We start from the raw sequence: 18,994 nt of genomic DNA, 5'->3' as shown, positions 1-18,994 counted from the left end.
ATGTTAAAAACAACTAAGGTATAAAAGTTGCAATGTAGGAATTTGGCTTAAAACTGTGTAAAAACGTCAGGTAATGGTAACGTTTTCCGATCCAAACAACTTGGCGTGTGACGTCATCAAGCCGCGTGATGTCACTAGAGTCATTTTTTTTTTAGTTGAAGAAAAAAATACGGGGTGTGGAGTTAGAAAGAAGCAAGTTTACCAGACCTCCGTAGTCTGGTGCTAATCATTGCTTAGCGCTAGCAGCTCAAAGCTACATTAGCCGCTACTAGCATAATAACACACCTAAAGCTGAGGCTGGACTATTGGCAGTTGAGTTGCATTGTGGGTAATCTTGTCGCCAGTTTAAACATATCTCTTTTTTTTTGTTGCATCAATTTTATCCTTTAAAAAAACAACTGTCTTTTGTGAGTCTGACGTTACAGGAGTGCAACGTTAAATTGTGAGTAGGATCCTTTTACAGCCTGACAGAGGGTTAATGTTACAACCAGTGTGTGTGTGTGTGTGTGTGTGTGTGTGTGTGTGTTTGTGAATGGCTGTTAAAGATAGTAATATTAATGGAGTATAATATTAGATATAAGCAGACAGTGTAGGAAGTGATGTGTTCGGGTTTTTGTGTTCATGTTTTGGTTCATGTTTTGGTTTATGCTTCGTGTGTGTCTGACCTCGTGTTTTGTGTGTGTGTGAGACAGAGTGAAAGGAGGGAGCACTGCACAGAGAGCTGCAGTGAGATTAAGAGACATATGTACAGGTGCTGATAGCTGGTCGGGATCAGTGCACTGAGCAAGATGTTAAGGCCAGGGTTTCTCACCACCCACTCCCCACGTCCACCCGAGTCAAGCCTACCCCCGCCCCCCTTCATCACCTTAATCCCCCCTCCCTCGATAAGCCACTCTCTCCCCCCACACACACACACACACATCCAGCTTCCAACCCTCAAAATCCGCTCCTATGCAATCTCTGGCGCATCAGCTGCCAAATGAAGTTCCTCTTTAGAAAAAAAAAAACCTTGGCTGTTGAATCGTCTGCGGCGGCGTGGCTGGCGGCGAAGGCAGCCCTTGTGTTGAAGCCAATAATCCGGCGTCAGGGCTTCAGGTGCGCAGAGGGATGTGATTGACAGGGCTCGATATGAGGCCCTCGCCTCACTTGACATTTGGGTTTCATAAGGTCTGGAACAAAAGGCAGGGGCAAAATAATCAGAGAGGGGCGCAGGCAAATAAATCTGTTTATTCCTCTTCACCTGCCCCCCTCCCTCACCTCTGCACCCCCCGTGCTCGCCCACATCACGGCTCAACCCTTGGAGGGGAAAGAGGGAGGGCATGATATTACCTTTCCTGAGCCTTAGTGGATTCACGCACCACGACAGCAGGTCACTTTAGGCCCTGTGCTTACCTGAGATATTAGTTTGTATGTGTGGTAGATAGAGATGTGTATTTGAATGGCTGAGGCCGTGTGTATGTGTGCACAGTCCCGTGTATGTATGAGGGAGAGGCAGAGACAACAGGAAAGACAGAGAGACAGAGGCAGACACACTGACTAGGGCGCAGAGGATGGATGTGGTGTCATATTGTGGATAAGCAATGGTACGCCTCTGTGTGTGTGTGTGTGTGTGTGTGTGTGTGTGCGTGTTTGAGCATGAAAAAATAAAAGTAATATATAACTCCTCTTTTATCATGTCACACATAGAAGTGATAAGAAACTCAGAGAAAGAGAGAGGAAATATGAAGCAGCAGAGGATGATTAAGATTTCCGACACAGTCAGTTAGAGCAGCTAAATGACTGAACGTGGCGGTTAAGTGAGCTGCTGACCCAGCAACACTGTTTCATCTACACACACACACACACACACTAAACATCTACACAGATGCAGATGCAGGCAGACTGTAAACACTCATTCTCTAACACTGAATGGGTGTGTATCTATGAGGTGGTGAGTCTTCTATATAACAGCATTTATTTCACTTTACTCAGATATAGACGACTGATTGATTTTTTTGCACTTATGCAGGATGGACAAACATGCTGATTCTCGCTCCTTTAAGTACTTTAACATGTTTTAAAGTGGCCAGGATCTATATTATGGATAACAACGTACAAAATGACAATATTAAAACTATGTGGCAGAATGGAAGAGGTCACAGCAGCTTCCCTCTGCAGATTGCAAGTAACTATAGATCCTTAAAAACTGTACAATTTGATGTATCCCTACTTCACTTGTCCCCAAACCTTTACTCCCATAACATTCAGAGGCAAATATTGCACTTTTTTTACTCCATGTATTTGATAACGTTAGTTATTATTTTCCTTGCAGCTTCTTAATTCCAAATACAACCAACCGATAAATGATAATGCATCGTAAAGGTTCAGATAAGCTGAGACTTTTATCGATGCCTGAGGTAAATGCACAAGCTTCCCTGCAATAGCTGCAACATTTAAATGCTAAATGCTAGCGCTCATCCACTCAAAGAGCTTTTGCAATACATGTCACATTAACCCTTTCGCACTCACATTCACACGCTGATATCAAAGGCCCAAGTGCCGATCAGTATCTATGCACATTCTTGCCCGATGGCTGTGCCCTCTGGAGCAATTTGGGGTTCAGTGTCTTGCCCAAGGACACTTCGACATGTGACTGTTGCAGCCAGGGATCGAACCACCGACCTTCCGATTGAGAGACGACCACTGAGCCACAGCCGCCCACATTAAAGTGATATACACATTTATATATCTATAATTGTTACCCATCAATATGATGGATTCATGTTTGTTGGGTCATTCTGCATAATGTGGTTCTCTTTAGGTACTTTGAATATAACTGAGTGCTTTTGTACTCTTACTTCAGTAAAATGATGAATGCAGGTCCTCTTCCAGCTCTGCCAAACCGCAGGTGCATTAGTGAGAACATCGAAAAGGTCTTCATCTAAAGGGCAAACAATCTAGAAAACCTCATGTTGCCACATGTCCTAAAGACGGAATAAACTGGATTGAGAAAGAGCTAATTGGCACGCAGCCTAATGTCACCCACCTCTGTAGCAGTAATTACAATAGCCTACAAGTTCATTAAGTCTATTAAGTGTTAACAATAACATTTAGTGCCCCTCTATTAGATTTACATCATCGACAAGCAGGCAGAGTTATCTACAAGCGGGCTGAAAATGAGAGTTTAATTGCAGGGTTGTGGCTGCAATCTGTGGACATAATAACACAGACTGTTTTAATGAGCGATTCAATTAAAAAGCAGGAAAAACATGAGACACCTCGAGGCCATATGTTCGTAAATCTGCATGAGAAAACACAGAAGTCAACAGATAGTTTCCAGATTAGTCCTGTGACATCTTCTAGTACCAGACCGAGCCCCCACGTGGGGAGTCTGCATGGATTGCAGGTGATTGGACAACATATCGGTGATTGACGGGAGAAAGGAGCGCAGTATGTCCGCTTGTTGTCGCTATTGGCTGACTTTAATGGCCGCTCCTCCTTCAGACCACACACCATTGGCTTCGGGGGGGCTTCGCGGAGGAGCCGGGAAGTTGTAGTTCTTTACAGCAGACGCACATCTGTTGTGCTTATTATCGACTAATATGAATTAAACTACACGTCCCGACGTCACGGTACGGGCTCTGATAATTTGTTGTGAATATGTAATTGCGCTCGTGCGACTGGTTGCTTCTAAATTTGGCTTCGGAGGGACAGGCGGCTACAGTCGGTGAGGTGGTCGCTCCGCCGGTGCTGTGTGGGGATGTGAACATTAACGGAAGCTGCAGGAAATTAACCGATAAATGCGTAACGACAGGACGCCGTGGAGAAGCTCAGCCGCGGAGCAGAAGGGTCATGATGTGCCAGAAGTCGATGCTTTTTAGGGAAAATTGGACAAAATAGAGGATTTTTTCTTAGTTCAGAGGGAGAATATTCAGCTTTGTGCGCTTAAATTAGCGCCCTGGACATTTTAAAGAAGACTGAGTCAACTCCTGCTTTGAATTTCACACTAAATGGACTTTTGAAATACTGTCCTAAAGAATGACGACCAACAGAAGGTCCGAGGATGTTTCCTCTCTTCACGGAACCTGCACGTAGCCAACAAACCAGCCACTGACTGACCTTTTACGCACGGGGAGAGCTCCGTGCACCCATTTTTTTTCCGTGTGTGTTTTCATGTTTATGTGGAAGAAGTTTGCAACACATTTTTAATGATTCGAGATCTGAGCAAGATGTACCCGCCGGCCCGGCATCCGGTAAGTAGACAGCAGAAAGGCAACATGTCAAAACAGCGCAGATTAACAGCCGCGCGCCTGATGCGTAATCAGTTTAGATCAAGTTTCCGTGCCACCGCGCGCTCGCACGGACAATTGCGCTCATTGTCACACTGCTGCAGCTGCATGAGTGTGCGTCTGTGACTGTGCGTGGGTTAACGTGTAAGGAGTCTGAGTGAAACCAAAAGGCCATCCGTATCACAGAGGCCTTTTGTCATCTACAGTCTCGCCTGTGTGTGTGTGTGTGTGTGTGTGTAAAAGAGAGAGAGGGAGTGTGTGTGTCGTGACTCTGAACTTTGGTGGCTCAGTTCTTCCTCTCTTCCCCCCCACACGCTGTTTGGTTCTGGTTGAGGCCCCCCACCAGCCGGGACAGCCGTTAAAGTTCACCGTCACCGAGTCCTGCGACCGGATCAAGGAGGAGTTCCACTTCCTGCAAGCCCAGTACCACAGGTGAGAGTTTGGATGGAGCGGGACATTAAAAATACATGCAAACATCTGTTCATTAGTGTAATAGTGACAAAAATACCAATGAAACTTTCTGCAATGAGTTGGAGGGACTTTACATTTGATTTGCGTGGTTTTCTGGATCCCTATTAGAGCTGCAAAGATCTATTGTATTCTGCATTTTTCAAAAATGTCTGACATTAAGGATAAAGCAAGAAAATATCCAGTATATCCATCAATAATAAAAAAAAAATGGTTTGCCCCAGTCCATATTATAAACTAAATGGAGACTTCTGTGATGTTCACCTGCCTTGCACCCATCATGAATGAATAACACAGCATGACCAACACTTTTCGGGGAAATGCATGATGCAACGACACGAAATACAAGAGAAAAAAATGATTTCTTTTAAAGACTTGATTGAGAAATTGTCACATTCTTAGTTTAAGGTAAATATCCATCAGGAGATCCCTTAAAATGCCTCCTCCTCAGAGCCTCCGTCGAGCTGCTGGTACCTTTGTCTCAGGTCCATCTATCAGAAGTGACTAACAGCAGGTAAACTCCATCAACCTTGGTATGCACGTCTCTCTCCGCGAGCTCAAGTGGTGTGAAATACTTTTTTAGCCGACATGATGGAGTGTGAAATACATTGCTTGGGGGGCAGAACCATAAGCACGATACCAATGCATAATAATAGCCCACCCCTGGCCACCCCGTAATTATTCCCCAATCACCTGGTGAGATGAACCAGCGGCTCCAGACTGCCGACCAAACCTGGACCTGAATGAGCTGAAGCGAGGATGTGTGTCTGCTGCATGTGTAATACTTGGATCAAACTGCTGCATGCGCGTGAAAATCCCGACTGCAGGGAGACAGATATGCACCTCAAAACGGAAGATATACGTACTGAATTAGTTTGATTTGTGGCTTTTATTTAGAAGATGTTAAAGTTTTTCTGAGCTTAAAATACGTGTCAAAGTAATTACAAATGTCCTGTCACATTAAGATATAAGAAAAAGATTAACTTACGGACATCCAAAAACCTGATTTTTTTCCTGCATAATGTTGCTGTTGGATGAGTAAATTATCCGACCTATCCGGGTTGACTGGAAACATTCTTAATATATAACAAAAAGCACCACATAATTCATCATTCAAAGTTTGTATCTCATAGTGCACAGATTCTTCAACTGATCCCACAATTTACATTCCCATTTTTCCTTATTTTCCGTGTCCTAACTTCACCTGAAACATCGCACACATGGTTATTCCCTCATTAAATGCATGCACAAAAGCTGTAACAGTATGTGGAGGCTTTCCAGTAACACACAAAATCCTAAAGAGTTCAGCTCTTGTGTAACCACAGCTGTAAAATGGATCCTCGTGATATGGTCGCTTTTTTGTTGATGGTGCAGTTCGAGCATCCACTCACACTGTAAGAATATATGATGAGGTTTGTGTGGTCGTCTATTGATCCATTAATTACAGCTCTGTACCTGCTGAGTAAGTGTCTGCAGGGGAAGCTGCTGTGACCCCACAAACTTCTTCCTTTATCTCTTTAGTGCACTCACATTTAGAAATGCAAATTTAAAGTAACAGGATGTTTCACTTACCGGCTCTTTATTCTGAAAGTCAAAGTTTACAAATGATTTATTTTTAAAGCCATATTTTGTGAATTTGTTTCTTGCGTAACAAAACGTGAGACATTTTGTCGGGTACCGTGATTTAAAGACAGAAATGGTGTGTGTAGGGTGTCTGTGTCGCTGCGTGTTTAACCAAGTCATACACTAACATAACCTTTTCTTTCTGCCTCACAGCCTGAAATTGGAGTGTGAGAAACTGGCCAGTGAGAAGACTGAGATGCAAAGACACTATGTCATGGTGAGTCTCAATGACTACAGGTGTATGTGCGTGTGTGCGAGTGTGTGTTTGCATGATTGCATGTGTATTTCTGTGTGCCGAAAGAGGAACAGAAACACACGCCTGTCTGACCTTGCTTTGATCTTTGTTTATTTCAGTACTACGAAATGTCGTACGGGCTGAACATCGAGATGCACAAGCAGGTGGGAAACGTTTCTTACTCGACTGTCACAGAGAAGTAAACCTGATTTAAAGCACAGTGTGGAACATGAAGGTGTCAGAGGAGGGCAGAGGGTCAAAAAGACCCACATGACGTTTTTGAGATTTGAATGTGAATTTATCACGATTCTACGATATGTCTCCTAGATGGTGCATTTGGGGATAATTATTTATAACCACAGTGTGTCAAGGTTATTTATGAGGAGGCCAAACTGCGCTCACGTCTGTGGTCATTATACAAGACCTTGTCTTTTATACAAAAGGTTTGTTTTATTCTGCAAGAACAGATATGTTTCACTGTATTTAACTGCCTGTATTTACCTCTTTATCTATCTTTGGGAGATACATTACCAACCAGTGATATGATATTTTAGCCCTGCCTTGTATTAGCATTACATTGGAGGTACCGCGTGAAGCAGCTGATTTTAACCAATGATTAATAGAAGAGGCTGTTCAACACTTTATTAGCGGTATTTTCAGACTCTGTTAAACATACGGATAAAAAATACTCTATTAGCTGCATGACTGAACATGCAGCAAACTTATCTTCATCCTAATCCAAACAAAGATGGTGGCTGGAAGTTACCTATGTCCTTGCTCCATTTGTTCACTTAAACCAAACTTAAAAAATGTACTGTCAATGTAAGTATATGTTGATGTTTCTGTACAATCTTTAATATGTTCGTACAAAATATTTTTGGCTATCAATGTTTGTCCAGCTCTGTACAAAAAAGGTTTTGTTTTTTTTTCAAGATCATTTTTGGGGCATTTTTTTGGGGGGGGGCTTTATTGATAAGACAGCTGATCATAGACGGGAAATATTGGGAGAAGAGAGCGAGGGGTGACATGCAGCATAGGGCCGAGGGCGAGAGTCGAACCTGCGGCCGCTGCATCGAGGACCATAGCCTCTATACATGCCGCACCAGCGCCCCTACGAATACGTTTTGAAGGAAATTTAATGCGGACCGATACATCTTTTTTATTAACGTAATGAGGAAATGCTTTTAAAATTGTACCCAGGAAGTCACACGGAGATATCAAACACTTCGGTGTATAAACGATGATGAGAATTCAATTGGTTTTCCTTCAAAATAGACAATCTTGCAAAACGCAATCCGCTTGTATTGACTGCAGCGTTATTCAAATGTTCTGTTAAAACCTGACTTTATTAGCATCTAACTTAAAGCACAGTCTTTACCTAACATAAGTGGCTTTGCTGCATGATCTCACTCATCGACTGTAGCGTGGTTGCAACCCTGAACTTTTGTACAACACGATGCACTTGCACAATTTTTTTATTTTATTTATTAGTTTATTTGTCAGGGACAATGCAAAGACATTGTGACAGGTTACAGGAACATGAGAAATATGTATTGCATATAGGGTTTCTAGCCGAGGCTAATTTGCAACCCCTGTCCCTGGTTAGGCATTTCTACTAAAAGGTCAGTACGAGTCATCTTTAACTAGAGCACATACTTAAGTTGCCACTCAAACCACCTCCTTTCCGGTCCAGCGTAGTGCATACATTTAGTGTTTAAATCACTCCGAAAACATCGTCTCCAGCAGTGATTATATAGTCATACACAGGCGTAATTTCTAGGAGACACGGCTGGTCAGTTGATACTCTACAAAAGGGTTAAAGGTGCAACACACTGAATGTTTCTTTATCCACATGATAAGAAGAGTCTTTGAAGTAGCTGTGACTTCAGTATAATAAAGTTAAAGGTGTTACATTTAATAATAGAAACGTGATGTATTTACAGGGTGAAAAGCTGCTGCTGGATGTCTTGGTTTGGCTGCGTATTAATCCCACATGTGAACAATGATTCCATCAGTTTAATTGAATGAGAAAACGGCTGAAAAATGACGGCAGTGAACGAGGATGTGGCCTTTAACGAGCCTTTACATTACTGCTGCCTTTTTTAAACACGGAGGGTCATTAGCATAAATGTCTGTGTTAAGCACACACGAGCTGCCAGGCTAAATGGGCCACAGCTAAAGCAGCTACACACTCAGACAAATGGTGTGTGTAGTGTGTGTGTGTGTGTGTGTGTGTGTGTGTGTGTGTGTGTGTGTGTGTGAGTGTGCGACAGGAAGTGATGAATGCTTGGCGTTTGTCTTGCTGTGTGTATGAAGCCCTGTTTGTGTGTTTCTATAGTGTCTGTTTACTTTGCTGTGTGTGTGTGTGTGTGTGTGATGAGATGTGTGTATAACAGCCTGTATGTATACGCTACATGTTTGCTTAGCATGTGTGTGTTCGTGTGTGTTTGTCTGTACGCGCACTGTAGTTGTTTATTTAGTTTTGTGTGCACTATTTGTGTGTGTGTGTTGATACACTGTAGACGTTTACTTGTGTGTTCTTCTGTGTGTTTGTTCTTGTTGCAGTGTGTGTGTGTGTGCGTGAAGCCTTTTATTGGCACACTAATCAGAGTTGTCTGATAAAATACGGGTTGTCGTCTATAAATCCTGCTGTCTTTTGCTGCTGCTTTGTGTGCCTGTGTGTGTGTTTGTGTTGTGTGTGCACGTGTGTGCGTGTTTGTGTGTTTACTTGGGGAATGAGAGAAAAAAATGAAGAGAAATGAAAAGAGGTAAAATGCGGTGTGTGGCTCTGTGTGGCGCCCGATGATTTCTGTCAGGAAGCAGTTTTGGAGCGTGAATCCCTAATTTCTGCCAGCAGTGTGTGTGTGTGTGTGTGTGTGTGTGTGTGTGTGTGCGTGCGTGTGTGTTTGTGAGTTTTGGGAGCAAATGGTTTTGATTTGCAGGCGGTGTTTGTGTGCACCCGTACGCCAGTGTGCATGAGCGTTAATGTGTGTCTTCTATCGACGGCGTTCAATATGATGATACGACGTGTGTGGCTGGCTGAGTGGATGCTGAGATTGGAGAGAGGTGGGTGGTGGTGGTGGTGATGTTTTCGGGGGTGTCGAGCTCCAGTCCCATTAAGGCCGGCGGCCTCGGCTACCAAGCGTATTGCTGATATTGCTTGTTTAGCATTTTGTGAGGGTAATAAGCCCATTGATTTTTGGCTCTGCTCTGTGTTTTATTTACACAGAAGGGCTCTGGTGCCCTCGTTAAAGAGAAATTGACTCGTAGATGGAGGAGAGGACGGGCTGGTAGGCGGGGAGGGGTGAGGACGAGGGAGGAGGGTACGAGGGGTGTAGAGCATGGGACTGAGCTGCCAGAGGACGGCTAATCAATTGCAAATTAGAGAGGCTGAAAGAGAAATAAAGCAAGCGAGGGATGGGGAGAAAAAGGGCGAAGGAGGAGGGAGGAGAACGTGGTGAGAGGCGGAAGTAATGAGACGTTTTGATACTGGAGACTGGCAGTGTTCTCAACAAGGGCTGACAAGTCATTTTACTGCAGCCCAGAGGGAGCCATTTGTTTGATTTTATGGATGCAGGTCACGTAATGTTTTATCAGGCGTTTTAATATTCTGACTAACTTCTAGAAAATGCACTCAGAACTAAATCAAAAGCACATTGGAGCCTAAAAGTGACAGTAAATAAGATTTTAAATGACGTTTAATGAATATTTTTCCTGTTTGTTGTGTTTCATATAAAGCTTTTTAATATTCTTCAGATTCCGGTTTTACTTTAAATTTAATCTCTGTATGTAACAGAGGGAAATTGGTGGAAGGCTGAGTAAAAATGTGACAGTGTATGTTAGTGGTTCCCCATAGGGTGCCACAATAGAAATCTGAGCGGTCCTGAAACACTTGTGCTTATTTTTTAAATATTAGGCTTCAACCAGCAGCTGGTTAGCTTAGCTTAGCATAAAGACTGGTGGAAGTAGCTAACATAGCGGACATTTTAACAGTTAACAATCAGCACACCTAAAGCTCCATTATAATAAATCTTTCTTTGTTAAACATGAATCGGGGGAAAAAATAAAAGATGCAGTTTTAATGGGGGTTAAGTATACCACACACCTACACCTGAGAAGTGCGCGTGAGTTGCTGACCCTCTTGCTTTTCATTTTAGCACCTATGTTAGCAGGGTAGATCAGCCGCAGAGAACATTACAGTATGAGCAGCTGGGTTATTTTTCTGGGTGATCCTTATGGTTCTCAGCAAAAGCAAACCTTAATGTGATCTGTGGACAGTCATAGTGACAGTATATCAGCTATCACTACAATTCTGTCTATAGCTGTAGAATATATTGCAAATACAAGAAGAAAAAAACATTAAATGCAACAATTCTTGTATCCGTTTAAGATTTCTGTCTTAAATAAATATAGATTAAATCTATAATGAAAAGAAATATTCTGTTACTAATGGCAACTATCAGAGCCAAACTCACTGGTGCAAGCAGGGCTGCACAGGTAGACGCACACGTCCCGGCGTATTCTACCACGCTGTTTTGGCTGGTGTGTTAGGATTAAAAGCCACATGTCAATCAAGACAGAGTATCACCAACACTTCCCTGTTTGGATGCTTGAATAAGGTGCCAAAATACTAAAAAGGTTCAGCATTAACAAGAAACAAAATCTGAACATGAAGCATTAGTTTTATATCCAGAACACTTTGTATCCTGTCCGTTGAGTCCCCTTTGTTTTTCCTCTCTGTCCCTCCCTACATATCTCGCTGCGTCTTTCACAAACACATACACACACATACAGTCACAGGGGAAAACAGCCTTTGTACGGCGGGGTCCATTAGGTGTATTAGCCGGTGGTGAAAAGTGGTGCTGATGTGATGCTTACAAAGCTCCACAGGGGAGACGGACATTTGATCTTCTATCTGACCCAATCTGACTCCAGGGCTCCTGCCTGATCTAATTTCCTTGTTGTTAGGAATTAAAGTGGGAGTGTTTCCGCTCTTATTTTACTCTTTTGGGCAACATCAAGTCATATTTTCACTAGCTCACCTTCCTGTTATAACAAAGATAGTACATTATTTCTAGTAGGTGCTCCCAGGTAAATAATTAAAGCATATTCAGCAGAGATTCGACTGCAAGCCTTTTCAGGTTGCACATTTCAAAGTGGCTCATAGAGGACAAATTATTAAATACGTTTTTATGTTGTACAGCTACTGCCCGCTGTGTTTTTTTAACTGGAGGAACATTTCTCCAGCGACTCGCACTGAGGGTCAAAGATAAATTCAGCACACATGATGTGACCTCAGAGGTTACCTGTCTTTGTGCGACCGCAGAGTCCTCTAATCTCACAATAAGCTCCATGGATCGACCTGGTTTGAGTCCTAACCTTCGAGGACTCTCTCGCACGTCTTTTCTTGTTATTTATTCACTCAGTCAAGATGTCGACGGGTCCAGGTCGAAGTCTGCAGAAACACATTTTTTTTAGGTTTGCACAAGCCACCGGACACTTTTCAAGAATAAAAGGAGCCCTGTTTTTTTGCTTCGGTCTCTGCAGCATGAACAGACGCATTGGCCTAACAGGCTGACATCCCTGCACTCCGGCTGACAGTCACGATTGTCAGCCATTGATGTAAAATGTCACCTGAAATTGGTTGAGTTTCCTCATGGAAAAATATCTACATTTACTTTTCTGCTTCAGTGCTTTTGTTTCCTTCAAAACAGAAATATTTTTCTGATTGTCATTTGAATAAATCATTACAGATTAAAGTATTATTAGTGTTTTTGCATTTGCTACAAAATGCATTGATGGTCCAAGTAATGATTACCGTTATTATCAATTAATATGTTGAATATTTTTTACAATTGTCCATAAAGTGTTAGAAAACATTTAAAATATGAAAAGATTGGGGTGCTGCTTCAGCTCAGTCGGCAGAGCCGGCGCTTCATGAGGCAGAGTCCTCTACGCAGCGGCCGCTGGTTAGACTCTGATCTCAGCCCTTTGCTGCATGCATCCAACATTTCCTGTCTATCTTCTCTTTCCTATCCAAAAAAGGGAAAAGGCCCAAAAAAATCTAAAGAATTAAATAGACTATTTAACAACCTAGAGGAATAAGAAAACCAGCTAATACTGACACATGGAAAGCCAAAGCCTGTACGTTTCTTTTTACATTTTACGAAAAAAAAATTCATTAATTATCACATTTTCTAATCCTTTCAACTGTAAATTACATATTTGACTTAAATTTCCAGCTTCATATTTCACTCTGTGATACCTGTGGAATAGCTTAGCATCATTTACAATCATCATTTTTCTCACACTGGTGCTCTGTGCAGGCCCTCATACAGCCTCTGCCTGAAACGACCCAGTCAGCTCTGTCCCTTTAAGAAACCCCGCCCCTACAAGCCCACTTTCTTCTGATTGGCTAGCTCTCTGTTGCCTGCTGAGCACTGCTGTAGAAAAAACAGTGTGAAACCTGGCGTTCTGGCAGCAGCCTGCAGACTGAGCTGAGAAGCCTGGGCATTACTCCAACATACTTTTACCTACAGATTTGAAACTTTACCGACGTTTAGTCTGAATATCCAACATTGCAACGTTGTATATCTTAAAATGTGAAACAGCATAATATCCCCTCTTTAAAACCATTTAGAGAACCATGCAGTTGAGTTTCAGACAGCCATTAGTTTTCCTTCACTTCTATATGATATAATATATAAAAAAGGCAGATCATCGTTGGGTGCTACAGTTTGAGTCCAAATTTACAAAAAAGCAACTCTCGTATAGGGGTATAAATGAAATACTTCAAAATCCATAACAATTACTCAGACTTGCAAAAACACCATCACTGTCATGGTCCATGGTTTATTTCTGAGCATGATAAGTGGCGGTGTTGTAACTTTGGCTCTGCCTTGCAGCCCTCTTATGTCCAAGTGGATGTGGCAACATCTCTCACAGCCTGATCGCAGCTCTATGCCATCCATTCGCTGTCTCCTTTAACATCTATTTCCTTATGCCAGACCGGAGCAAGCAGGTATTTTATTCATTCACTTCCTAAGCTGCAGCTGGGCCTGGTGTTAGTGCAGGGTCACCAACTCATTTCCCAGCTGTATAACACTGCGCACGGCTTCCTTTCCCCTCAACACGTACTGTAACACTACGGTGCCCTTGAGCAAGGCAACCAACCAATCCAGTGGAGTTTTCTCAGAGGCTAATATGTACCGGGCAGCTCCCCGGTGTGTATGAATGTGAAGCAGAAGCAGGCTGAAAAAGGGCATGTGTGCACAGCAAGTCTTCCCTGGATAAACGTTAAATATAAAATGAAAATGTCAGTGTTTTAGGTTGTCTGGGGGAGTTTGAGCAGCTGCAGCGCTGTGTTAATCACAGGTAAGTTGAATTCTGAGCGTCCCTTGGGTTCACCATCTGCTCAATGCTAAATGGCTCCCTGAATGTATGGGTAGTTGCTGCTTTAGCCATATTAATTCAGAACATTTCTCAGGTCTACTCAAGGAAAACCCATCTTCAGAAAGAATAAAATCCACTGGATGTGTCGAGGATGTGTTGGGGTCTTTTCTGACACAGTGAAATAGTTCAGTAAGTGAATAATCAAGTTGGCAATCAAGCAAGACTGGTCATTTAACTTTGAGATGGCCATTTAGTCCAATATCTACATACTAGTGTATCAGTCTCATTGTTGTCCCAAGTAAGTCTCAAGTCATTTGGTCGAAGTCTCAAGCAAGTCTCGAGTCATTTTTCCTTGGGCAAGTCAAGTCAAGTCACAGGTTATGTAAAGTCAAGTCAAGTTGAGTCCTTAGTTAAAGCAAGTCAAGTCCCAAGTCAAGTCACTTTTTCCACCAAAGATACAGGACTCTTACCTGTAGTATCCGGTCTTTATAAATGAGAAGACAAGGTGTTAGCAGCCCGTCTAATAATGATATTATTGGCCAATTTATATAACCTGTTCAAAAAGTATGATAATGCATTGTATCTGTATTATCTTGGCACAGACGCAGCCATGATGATGGTCTGAGACCGTATTGATTAGTATTGAGTACGACTGATGAGGCTTCTCTTTGGGGAAAAAACATCAGGTAGCAGGGGGCTTTGATGTTGCCATAGTGAGGAGTTTGACTAACAGCCAGTCATCCAATCATGACACTCACATACGGAGAGCTTTTTGAGTCGTCCAGTCATGATTCCCAATTTGCGTTGCGTACGTACTTGATAGTTAGAAACTTGACAACATCGAAGTTTAGCATTTTATATTTAACAGCTAACATTCAAACTTATGAACACACACAAGTCATCTGCGTCCTCATGCCTCAAGTCAAGTCTCAAGTCATTAACTTGCAAGTCCAAGTGTTCAACTTCCTTGAAAACAGTTGCGTACTTTCTCTTCATTATACTTAAGAGCGATGCAATTACAGTATCACATTTTTTTATTTAGTGTAACATTTTTGGCTGCCTTTGTCCAATTTAGTTGTGTACCCCGAAAGCAGGTTCCTTCCAGTTAGGAGAGTGTTGTCTGCAAAGGTTGATACAGCGTTGAGGATGTTTTTCTGATTAGGGGATGAAATTGAGTTTTTCCTCAAGTGTTGAGCCAGCAGTTCAAAGGCTAGAAAGAACAGACTTGAGGGAAGACCACAGCCTTGTCTGGTACCACGACATTTGGGCAGGGATTAGAAGTTAATAACCATGGCTGAAGGTTGAGGCATGCAGAACTTTTACCAGTTTAATAAACTTGTAATTGAGCTGTAATCTTCTTAACCCATTAATACTGCTATTTGAGCCTGGATTTTGGCATTGAAAGACAGCACAGCACATAGTACTGCATGTGTTGTTGTTCGAATCTGCTGCAAGAAGGCCTCTCGGGTTAACCCAAAGTTTATCTAAATGTATTCCCAGGAGGTAAGATTATATCTGTAAGTCGGTATTGTTAACTATGCTGGTTTGTAGTTTTAAAGAGACATGTGGATCCTTGCCTTTGTTTTGACAATGAGATTAGGGCCACATTGGGAGGCTCATGGATATAGCAGTCTGAATTAAGCTAGGTTCAGACAGCATCTTGGATGGGGTCTTTTTTTTTGTCGGGGCAGGCCCAAGACTTGGGTCTGACGATACTACACAAATGCAATTGCAAAGATATGGTTGTGTAGTAACTGTCTCTGCTAGGAGAAACCCCTGTGATCCTTATGTTGTTTTAGGGTACTCTAACAGAGTGTTTCATGCTCCTGGTCTCAGGTTACTCTCTTTCGACTTCCACATGCGCAAAGCAGCAGCTTTTTTTATTCTCTTCATTCTCAACTGCTTTATTAGCTTTGAGAGTTACTACAGCCTCTTGACTAAGGCTAAGTAATAGCTTCTTCTTTGCTAACGTCTGTAGTTGCGGTTGTTAGCATTCTGTTCTTTAGGTGCTTCTCTTGCAGTGTATTAGTAGGTGTGAAGTAAACTTAACAGACCTTTTTGGTTGCTCCTCAAGAGGCTAGTAGCCTAAGGCAACGCTAGCTAATGTAACACACCCAAATCAAACTGTTTCCTGTAGCTTTATATGTTTGCAGTTGGTGTGAGCAAAGAAAAAACTGCTGTAAGTCTTGGACATTAAAAGGTTGGAAGTAAAGATGTGGGTACAGCAGGAAAAGGCCAGAGTCACCATTGTGCTTGTAGGTCATGTGACCTCTCTAGAAGAACGATTTCCTGTTATATAGTTGTAAGTATTTAGACTGAGCAATAAAGACTGTGGACTATATTCCTGTGTGTGATTGAGTGTGTGTTTAGTGTGAGTCTTTGTGTCTTTTGTCTGTGTTTGTCTCTGGATTTGAGTTGCACTACTAGCACTCCCTTTGGGACAGTGGATCAGGCAATTTCCTGTTTGAAAAAAACCTACCTGATGTGGAGTGAGAGAGAGAGAGAGTGCCGTATAATCTTTAAAAGCCAACCCTTGGGTTCAGTAAAAACATCTGATGAATACAGAGAAGGCTGTGGGACTGTGTGTCTGCTGGTGTCTGCGTGCACACGGTTGTGTTTGTGTGTAGCATCCTGCATCCAGTGTTGCTTGTGATTCTGTCTGAAGGGTTTGTATCTGTAGGTTTGCTCCTACAGCCTCCGGGGTCTTCTGTTACCACTGATACCAGAGCAGAGTTCACCTCTGTCAAGGTTACATACAATCAAACGAGACTGTGCCAAGGTTAGAGATGCAGGTGCATGACTTTGAGGAATGATCTCAGGCCACGATGGCTTCTTTTATATTTGGCTCTTTATTTTCCGGATTGAGTTGACAAAAATGTCAACCCTGGCACCTGTTTTCCTTCAGCGGTTTGTTCAAGTGGACTCTGAAGAGGGCAAAATGCTGGTTTTATATTTACAAATCATTCATTATGGTGATTTTGATGGATGTTCAGAGAGAGCAGCGGTACTGAAGGATAAGTGCTATACTGGATTTGGAGGTTGATACTGATTTTGAAATATGCAAGTTTAAGAAATCAGGTGAATTATTAGTTTGAAAAAAATATATTACAATTGTCACCAAAAATATCTGTGCTGCAAATTCTTGTTACTTATTGGCTGACCTGAACATTGATGCAGATCCATTTGCAATAAGCTAATATTGGTATATCAGCCTGGCCTAATAAGTGGTATATTCATTAGAAGGATGGCGATGGAAGATGAACCGACATGAAGTTACAGTTTTTTACTTCCATTATTGATTGGTTGATCTGTTATTTTTCCATTTCCAAATTTATTGTTTAGTCTATAACATCTAAGAGTGTCACAATGTTTATTTTACCACTTACCACGGCTGTGTTAAATACTTGATTCTGATTGGTTAATTACGGCATTCCGAGGTCTGCTATTTCTCCATAACAGACCGTTGCTATGAAGAACAGACCGTTGCTAGGGATGCGGCTCTAATCACAGAATTTGTACTGTAATCATATCAATCCACTGGAAGAAGATTAAGAATTTTCCTTGGGTCTGTTTACTGGAGGAAAAAAAGAAAGGAGACAAAAACAGTGGAGAGAAAGATATAAAGGTTTATTAAAGGTTATTGATTTCGTAAAAAGGTAACTGAGTAATAAGCGGGATAATGTTGTATATTCATCGCAGGATGGACCCCCTTCAGGGTGAGTCCTGCTCGGTTCCATTTCACGATAACAACCCACTCACGATACATTATCACTTATATAAACACCTGTAACATCTATAGGTACAATAACTGCTGTTAATTGTATAAGCAGTACATTCAACCTGAAAAGATGATGCAGGTCTTAAAGCTGTATGATATCACTCCCTGGTTGAGATGTAAGAATCTACTGTTTGTTCAAGTGTTAAAAGTTTGCATTTGATTTAAATAACACATCTACATCTTCCTCTGTGGTCTGACTTGTTGGTTGCTAGAAGTTTCAGAGAGCACTCTGTGTTCTCTGTTTGGGTGACATTGTAGCTCATCCTTTGTTGTCTGTACACTTTTTACTGATCAATCAAACACTTTTAATCACACAGTGTGGGCGGCGCTTTGATGTCTCTTTTTTTTCTTTCTTGCGTTTGTCTGCCGGAGAAGTTTGAGTTGGTACTTTTGCTCTTTTCATGGCTTCTTTTGCTTATGAAATCCTCTCAGGTCTTCTTTCTTTTGATCAAAATGCTTTACATAACAAGGCCTTGTGGAGTTTCTCTGTAAACAAGCAACAGTAATGTTGATGTTTAATATTACTAAAGAAAACGCATTTTAAATATCCTTGAGGTGTCAGCATGGTTTACATCTTTATTTATTAACCTGCAGTCCTGTTCTTTCATATCTTTGCTCGTGCATTGCCACCTTTGCTGGCATGTTAACGCCACCTGTTGATCAGTGGAATAGCATGTCACTGTTGATAGGACTGTGTACATCCTACTAATACCAGATAAACACATAGAAAAACAACTCCAGAGCTCTAAAACTTCTCAGGGAACCCTGTGAGGCCTTTATAATACAGGTAAAATACTGAATTCCTGTGAGAAAAGAAAAGCCCATCACATATTATGCCTTTAAGAGCAAATATAGAGCTTTTACTATACATCAAATTCAAACTGCTTCATATGAATGGCCATTATGTTGAATAATGCATGCTGTTACTTTTATTCAACACACATTTAATTGACTAGATGTGAGCATTTGTAGGTTGTGTGTAGAGGAATAGGCTTCTTCCATGTCCCTGAATATGAAGATAATTGTGTTTCCTGCACCCACCTCTCTGTCTCGCAGGCGGAGATCGTCAAACGGCTGAATGCAATCTGCGCCCAAGTCATCCCCTTCCTCTCTCAGGAGGTAAGACTCAAAAATGCCTGTCGCTGTGAGTTAAGACAGAGGTGGGTGAGAGAGGGAGAGAGAGAGAGAGAGAGAGAGGGAGAGAGGGAGGAAGGAAGACAGATAGGACCC

At 42.0% G+C, this 18,994-nt stretch overlaps 1 protein-coding gene across 14 annotated transcripts in view; it reads left to right on the top strand.

Annotated features, from left to right (window-relative positions):
• Window positions 1–4,187: 4,187 nt before the first annotated feature.
• The window catches only part of LOC138609644 (transducin-like enhancer protein 4), a 36,614-nt gene continuing 21,807 nt past the window's right edge, over window positions 4,188–18,994 (top strand). For 12 of the 14 annotated variants that reach the window (XM_069682275.1, XM_069682274.1, XM_069682272.1 and 9 more), the window contains exons 1-5: window positions 4,188–4,232; window positions 4,603–4,700; window positions 6,513–6,576; window positions 6,714–6,758; window positions 18,821–18,883. In XM_069682275.1, the coding sequence (XP_069538376.1) occupies window positions 4,188–4,232; window positions 4,603–4,700; window positions 6,513–6,576; window positions 6,714–6,758; window positions 18,821–18,883 (315 nt within the window). The remainder of the gene's footprint in view (window positions 4,233–4,602; window positions 4,701–6,512; window positions 6,577–6,713; window positions 6,759–18,820; window positions 18,884–18,994) is intronic. The other 2 variants (XM_069682270.1, XM_069682268.1) reach the window with 1 other exon arrangement.

The sequence above is a fragment of the Semicossyphus pulcher genome, unplaced genomic scaffold (genome assembly GCF_022749685.1).
Source record: "Semicossyphus pulcher isolate SPU_LCO1_2020_fin unplaced genomic scaffold, fSemPul1.0.p SCAF_6, whole genome shotgun sequence".
NCBI lineage: Eukaryota > Metazoa > Chordata > Actinopteri > Labriformes > Labridae > Semicossyphus > Semicossyphus pulcher.
This window is presented reverse-complemented; position numbering and strand designations above follow the sequence as displayed.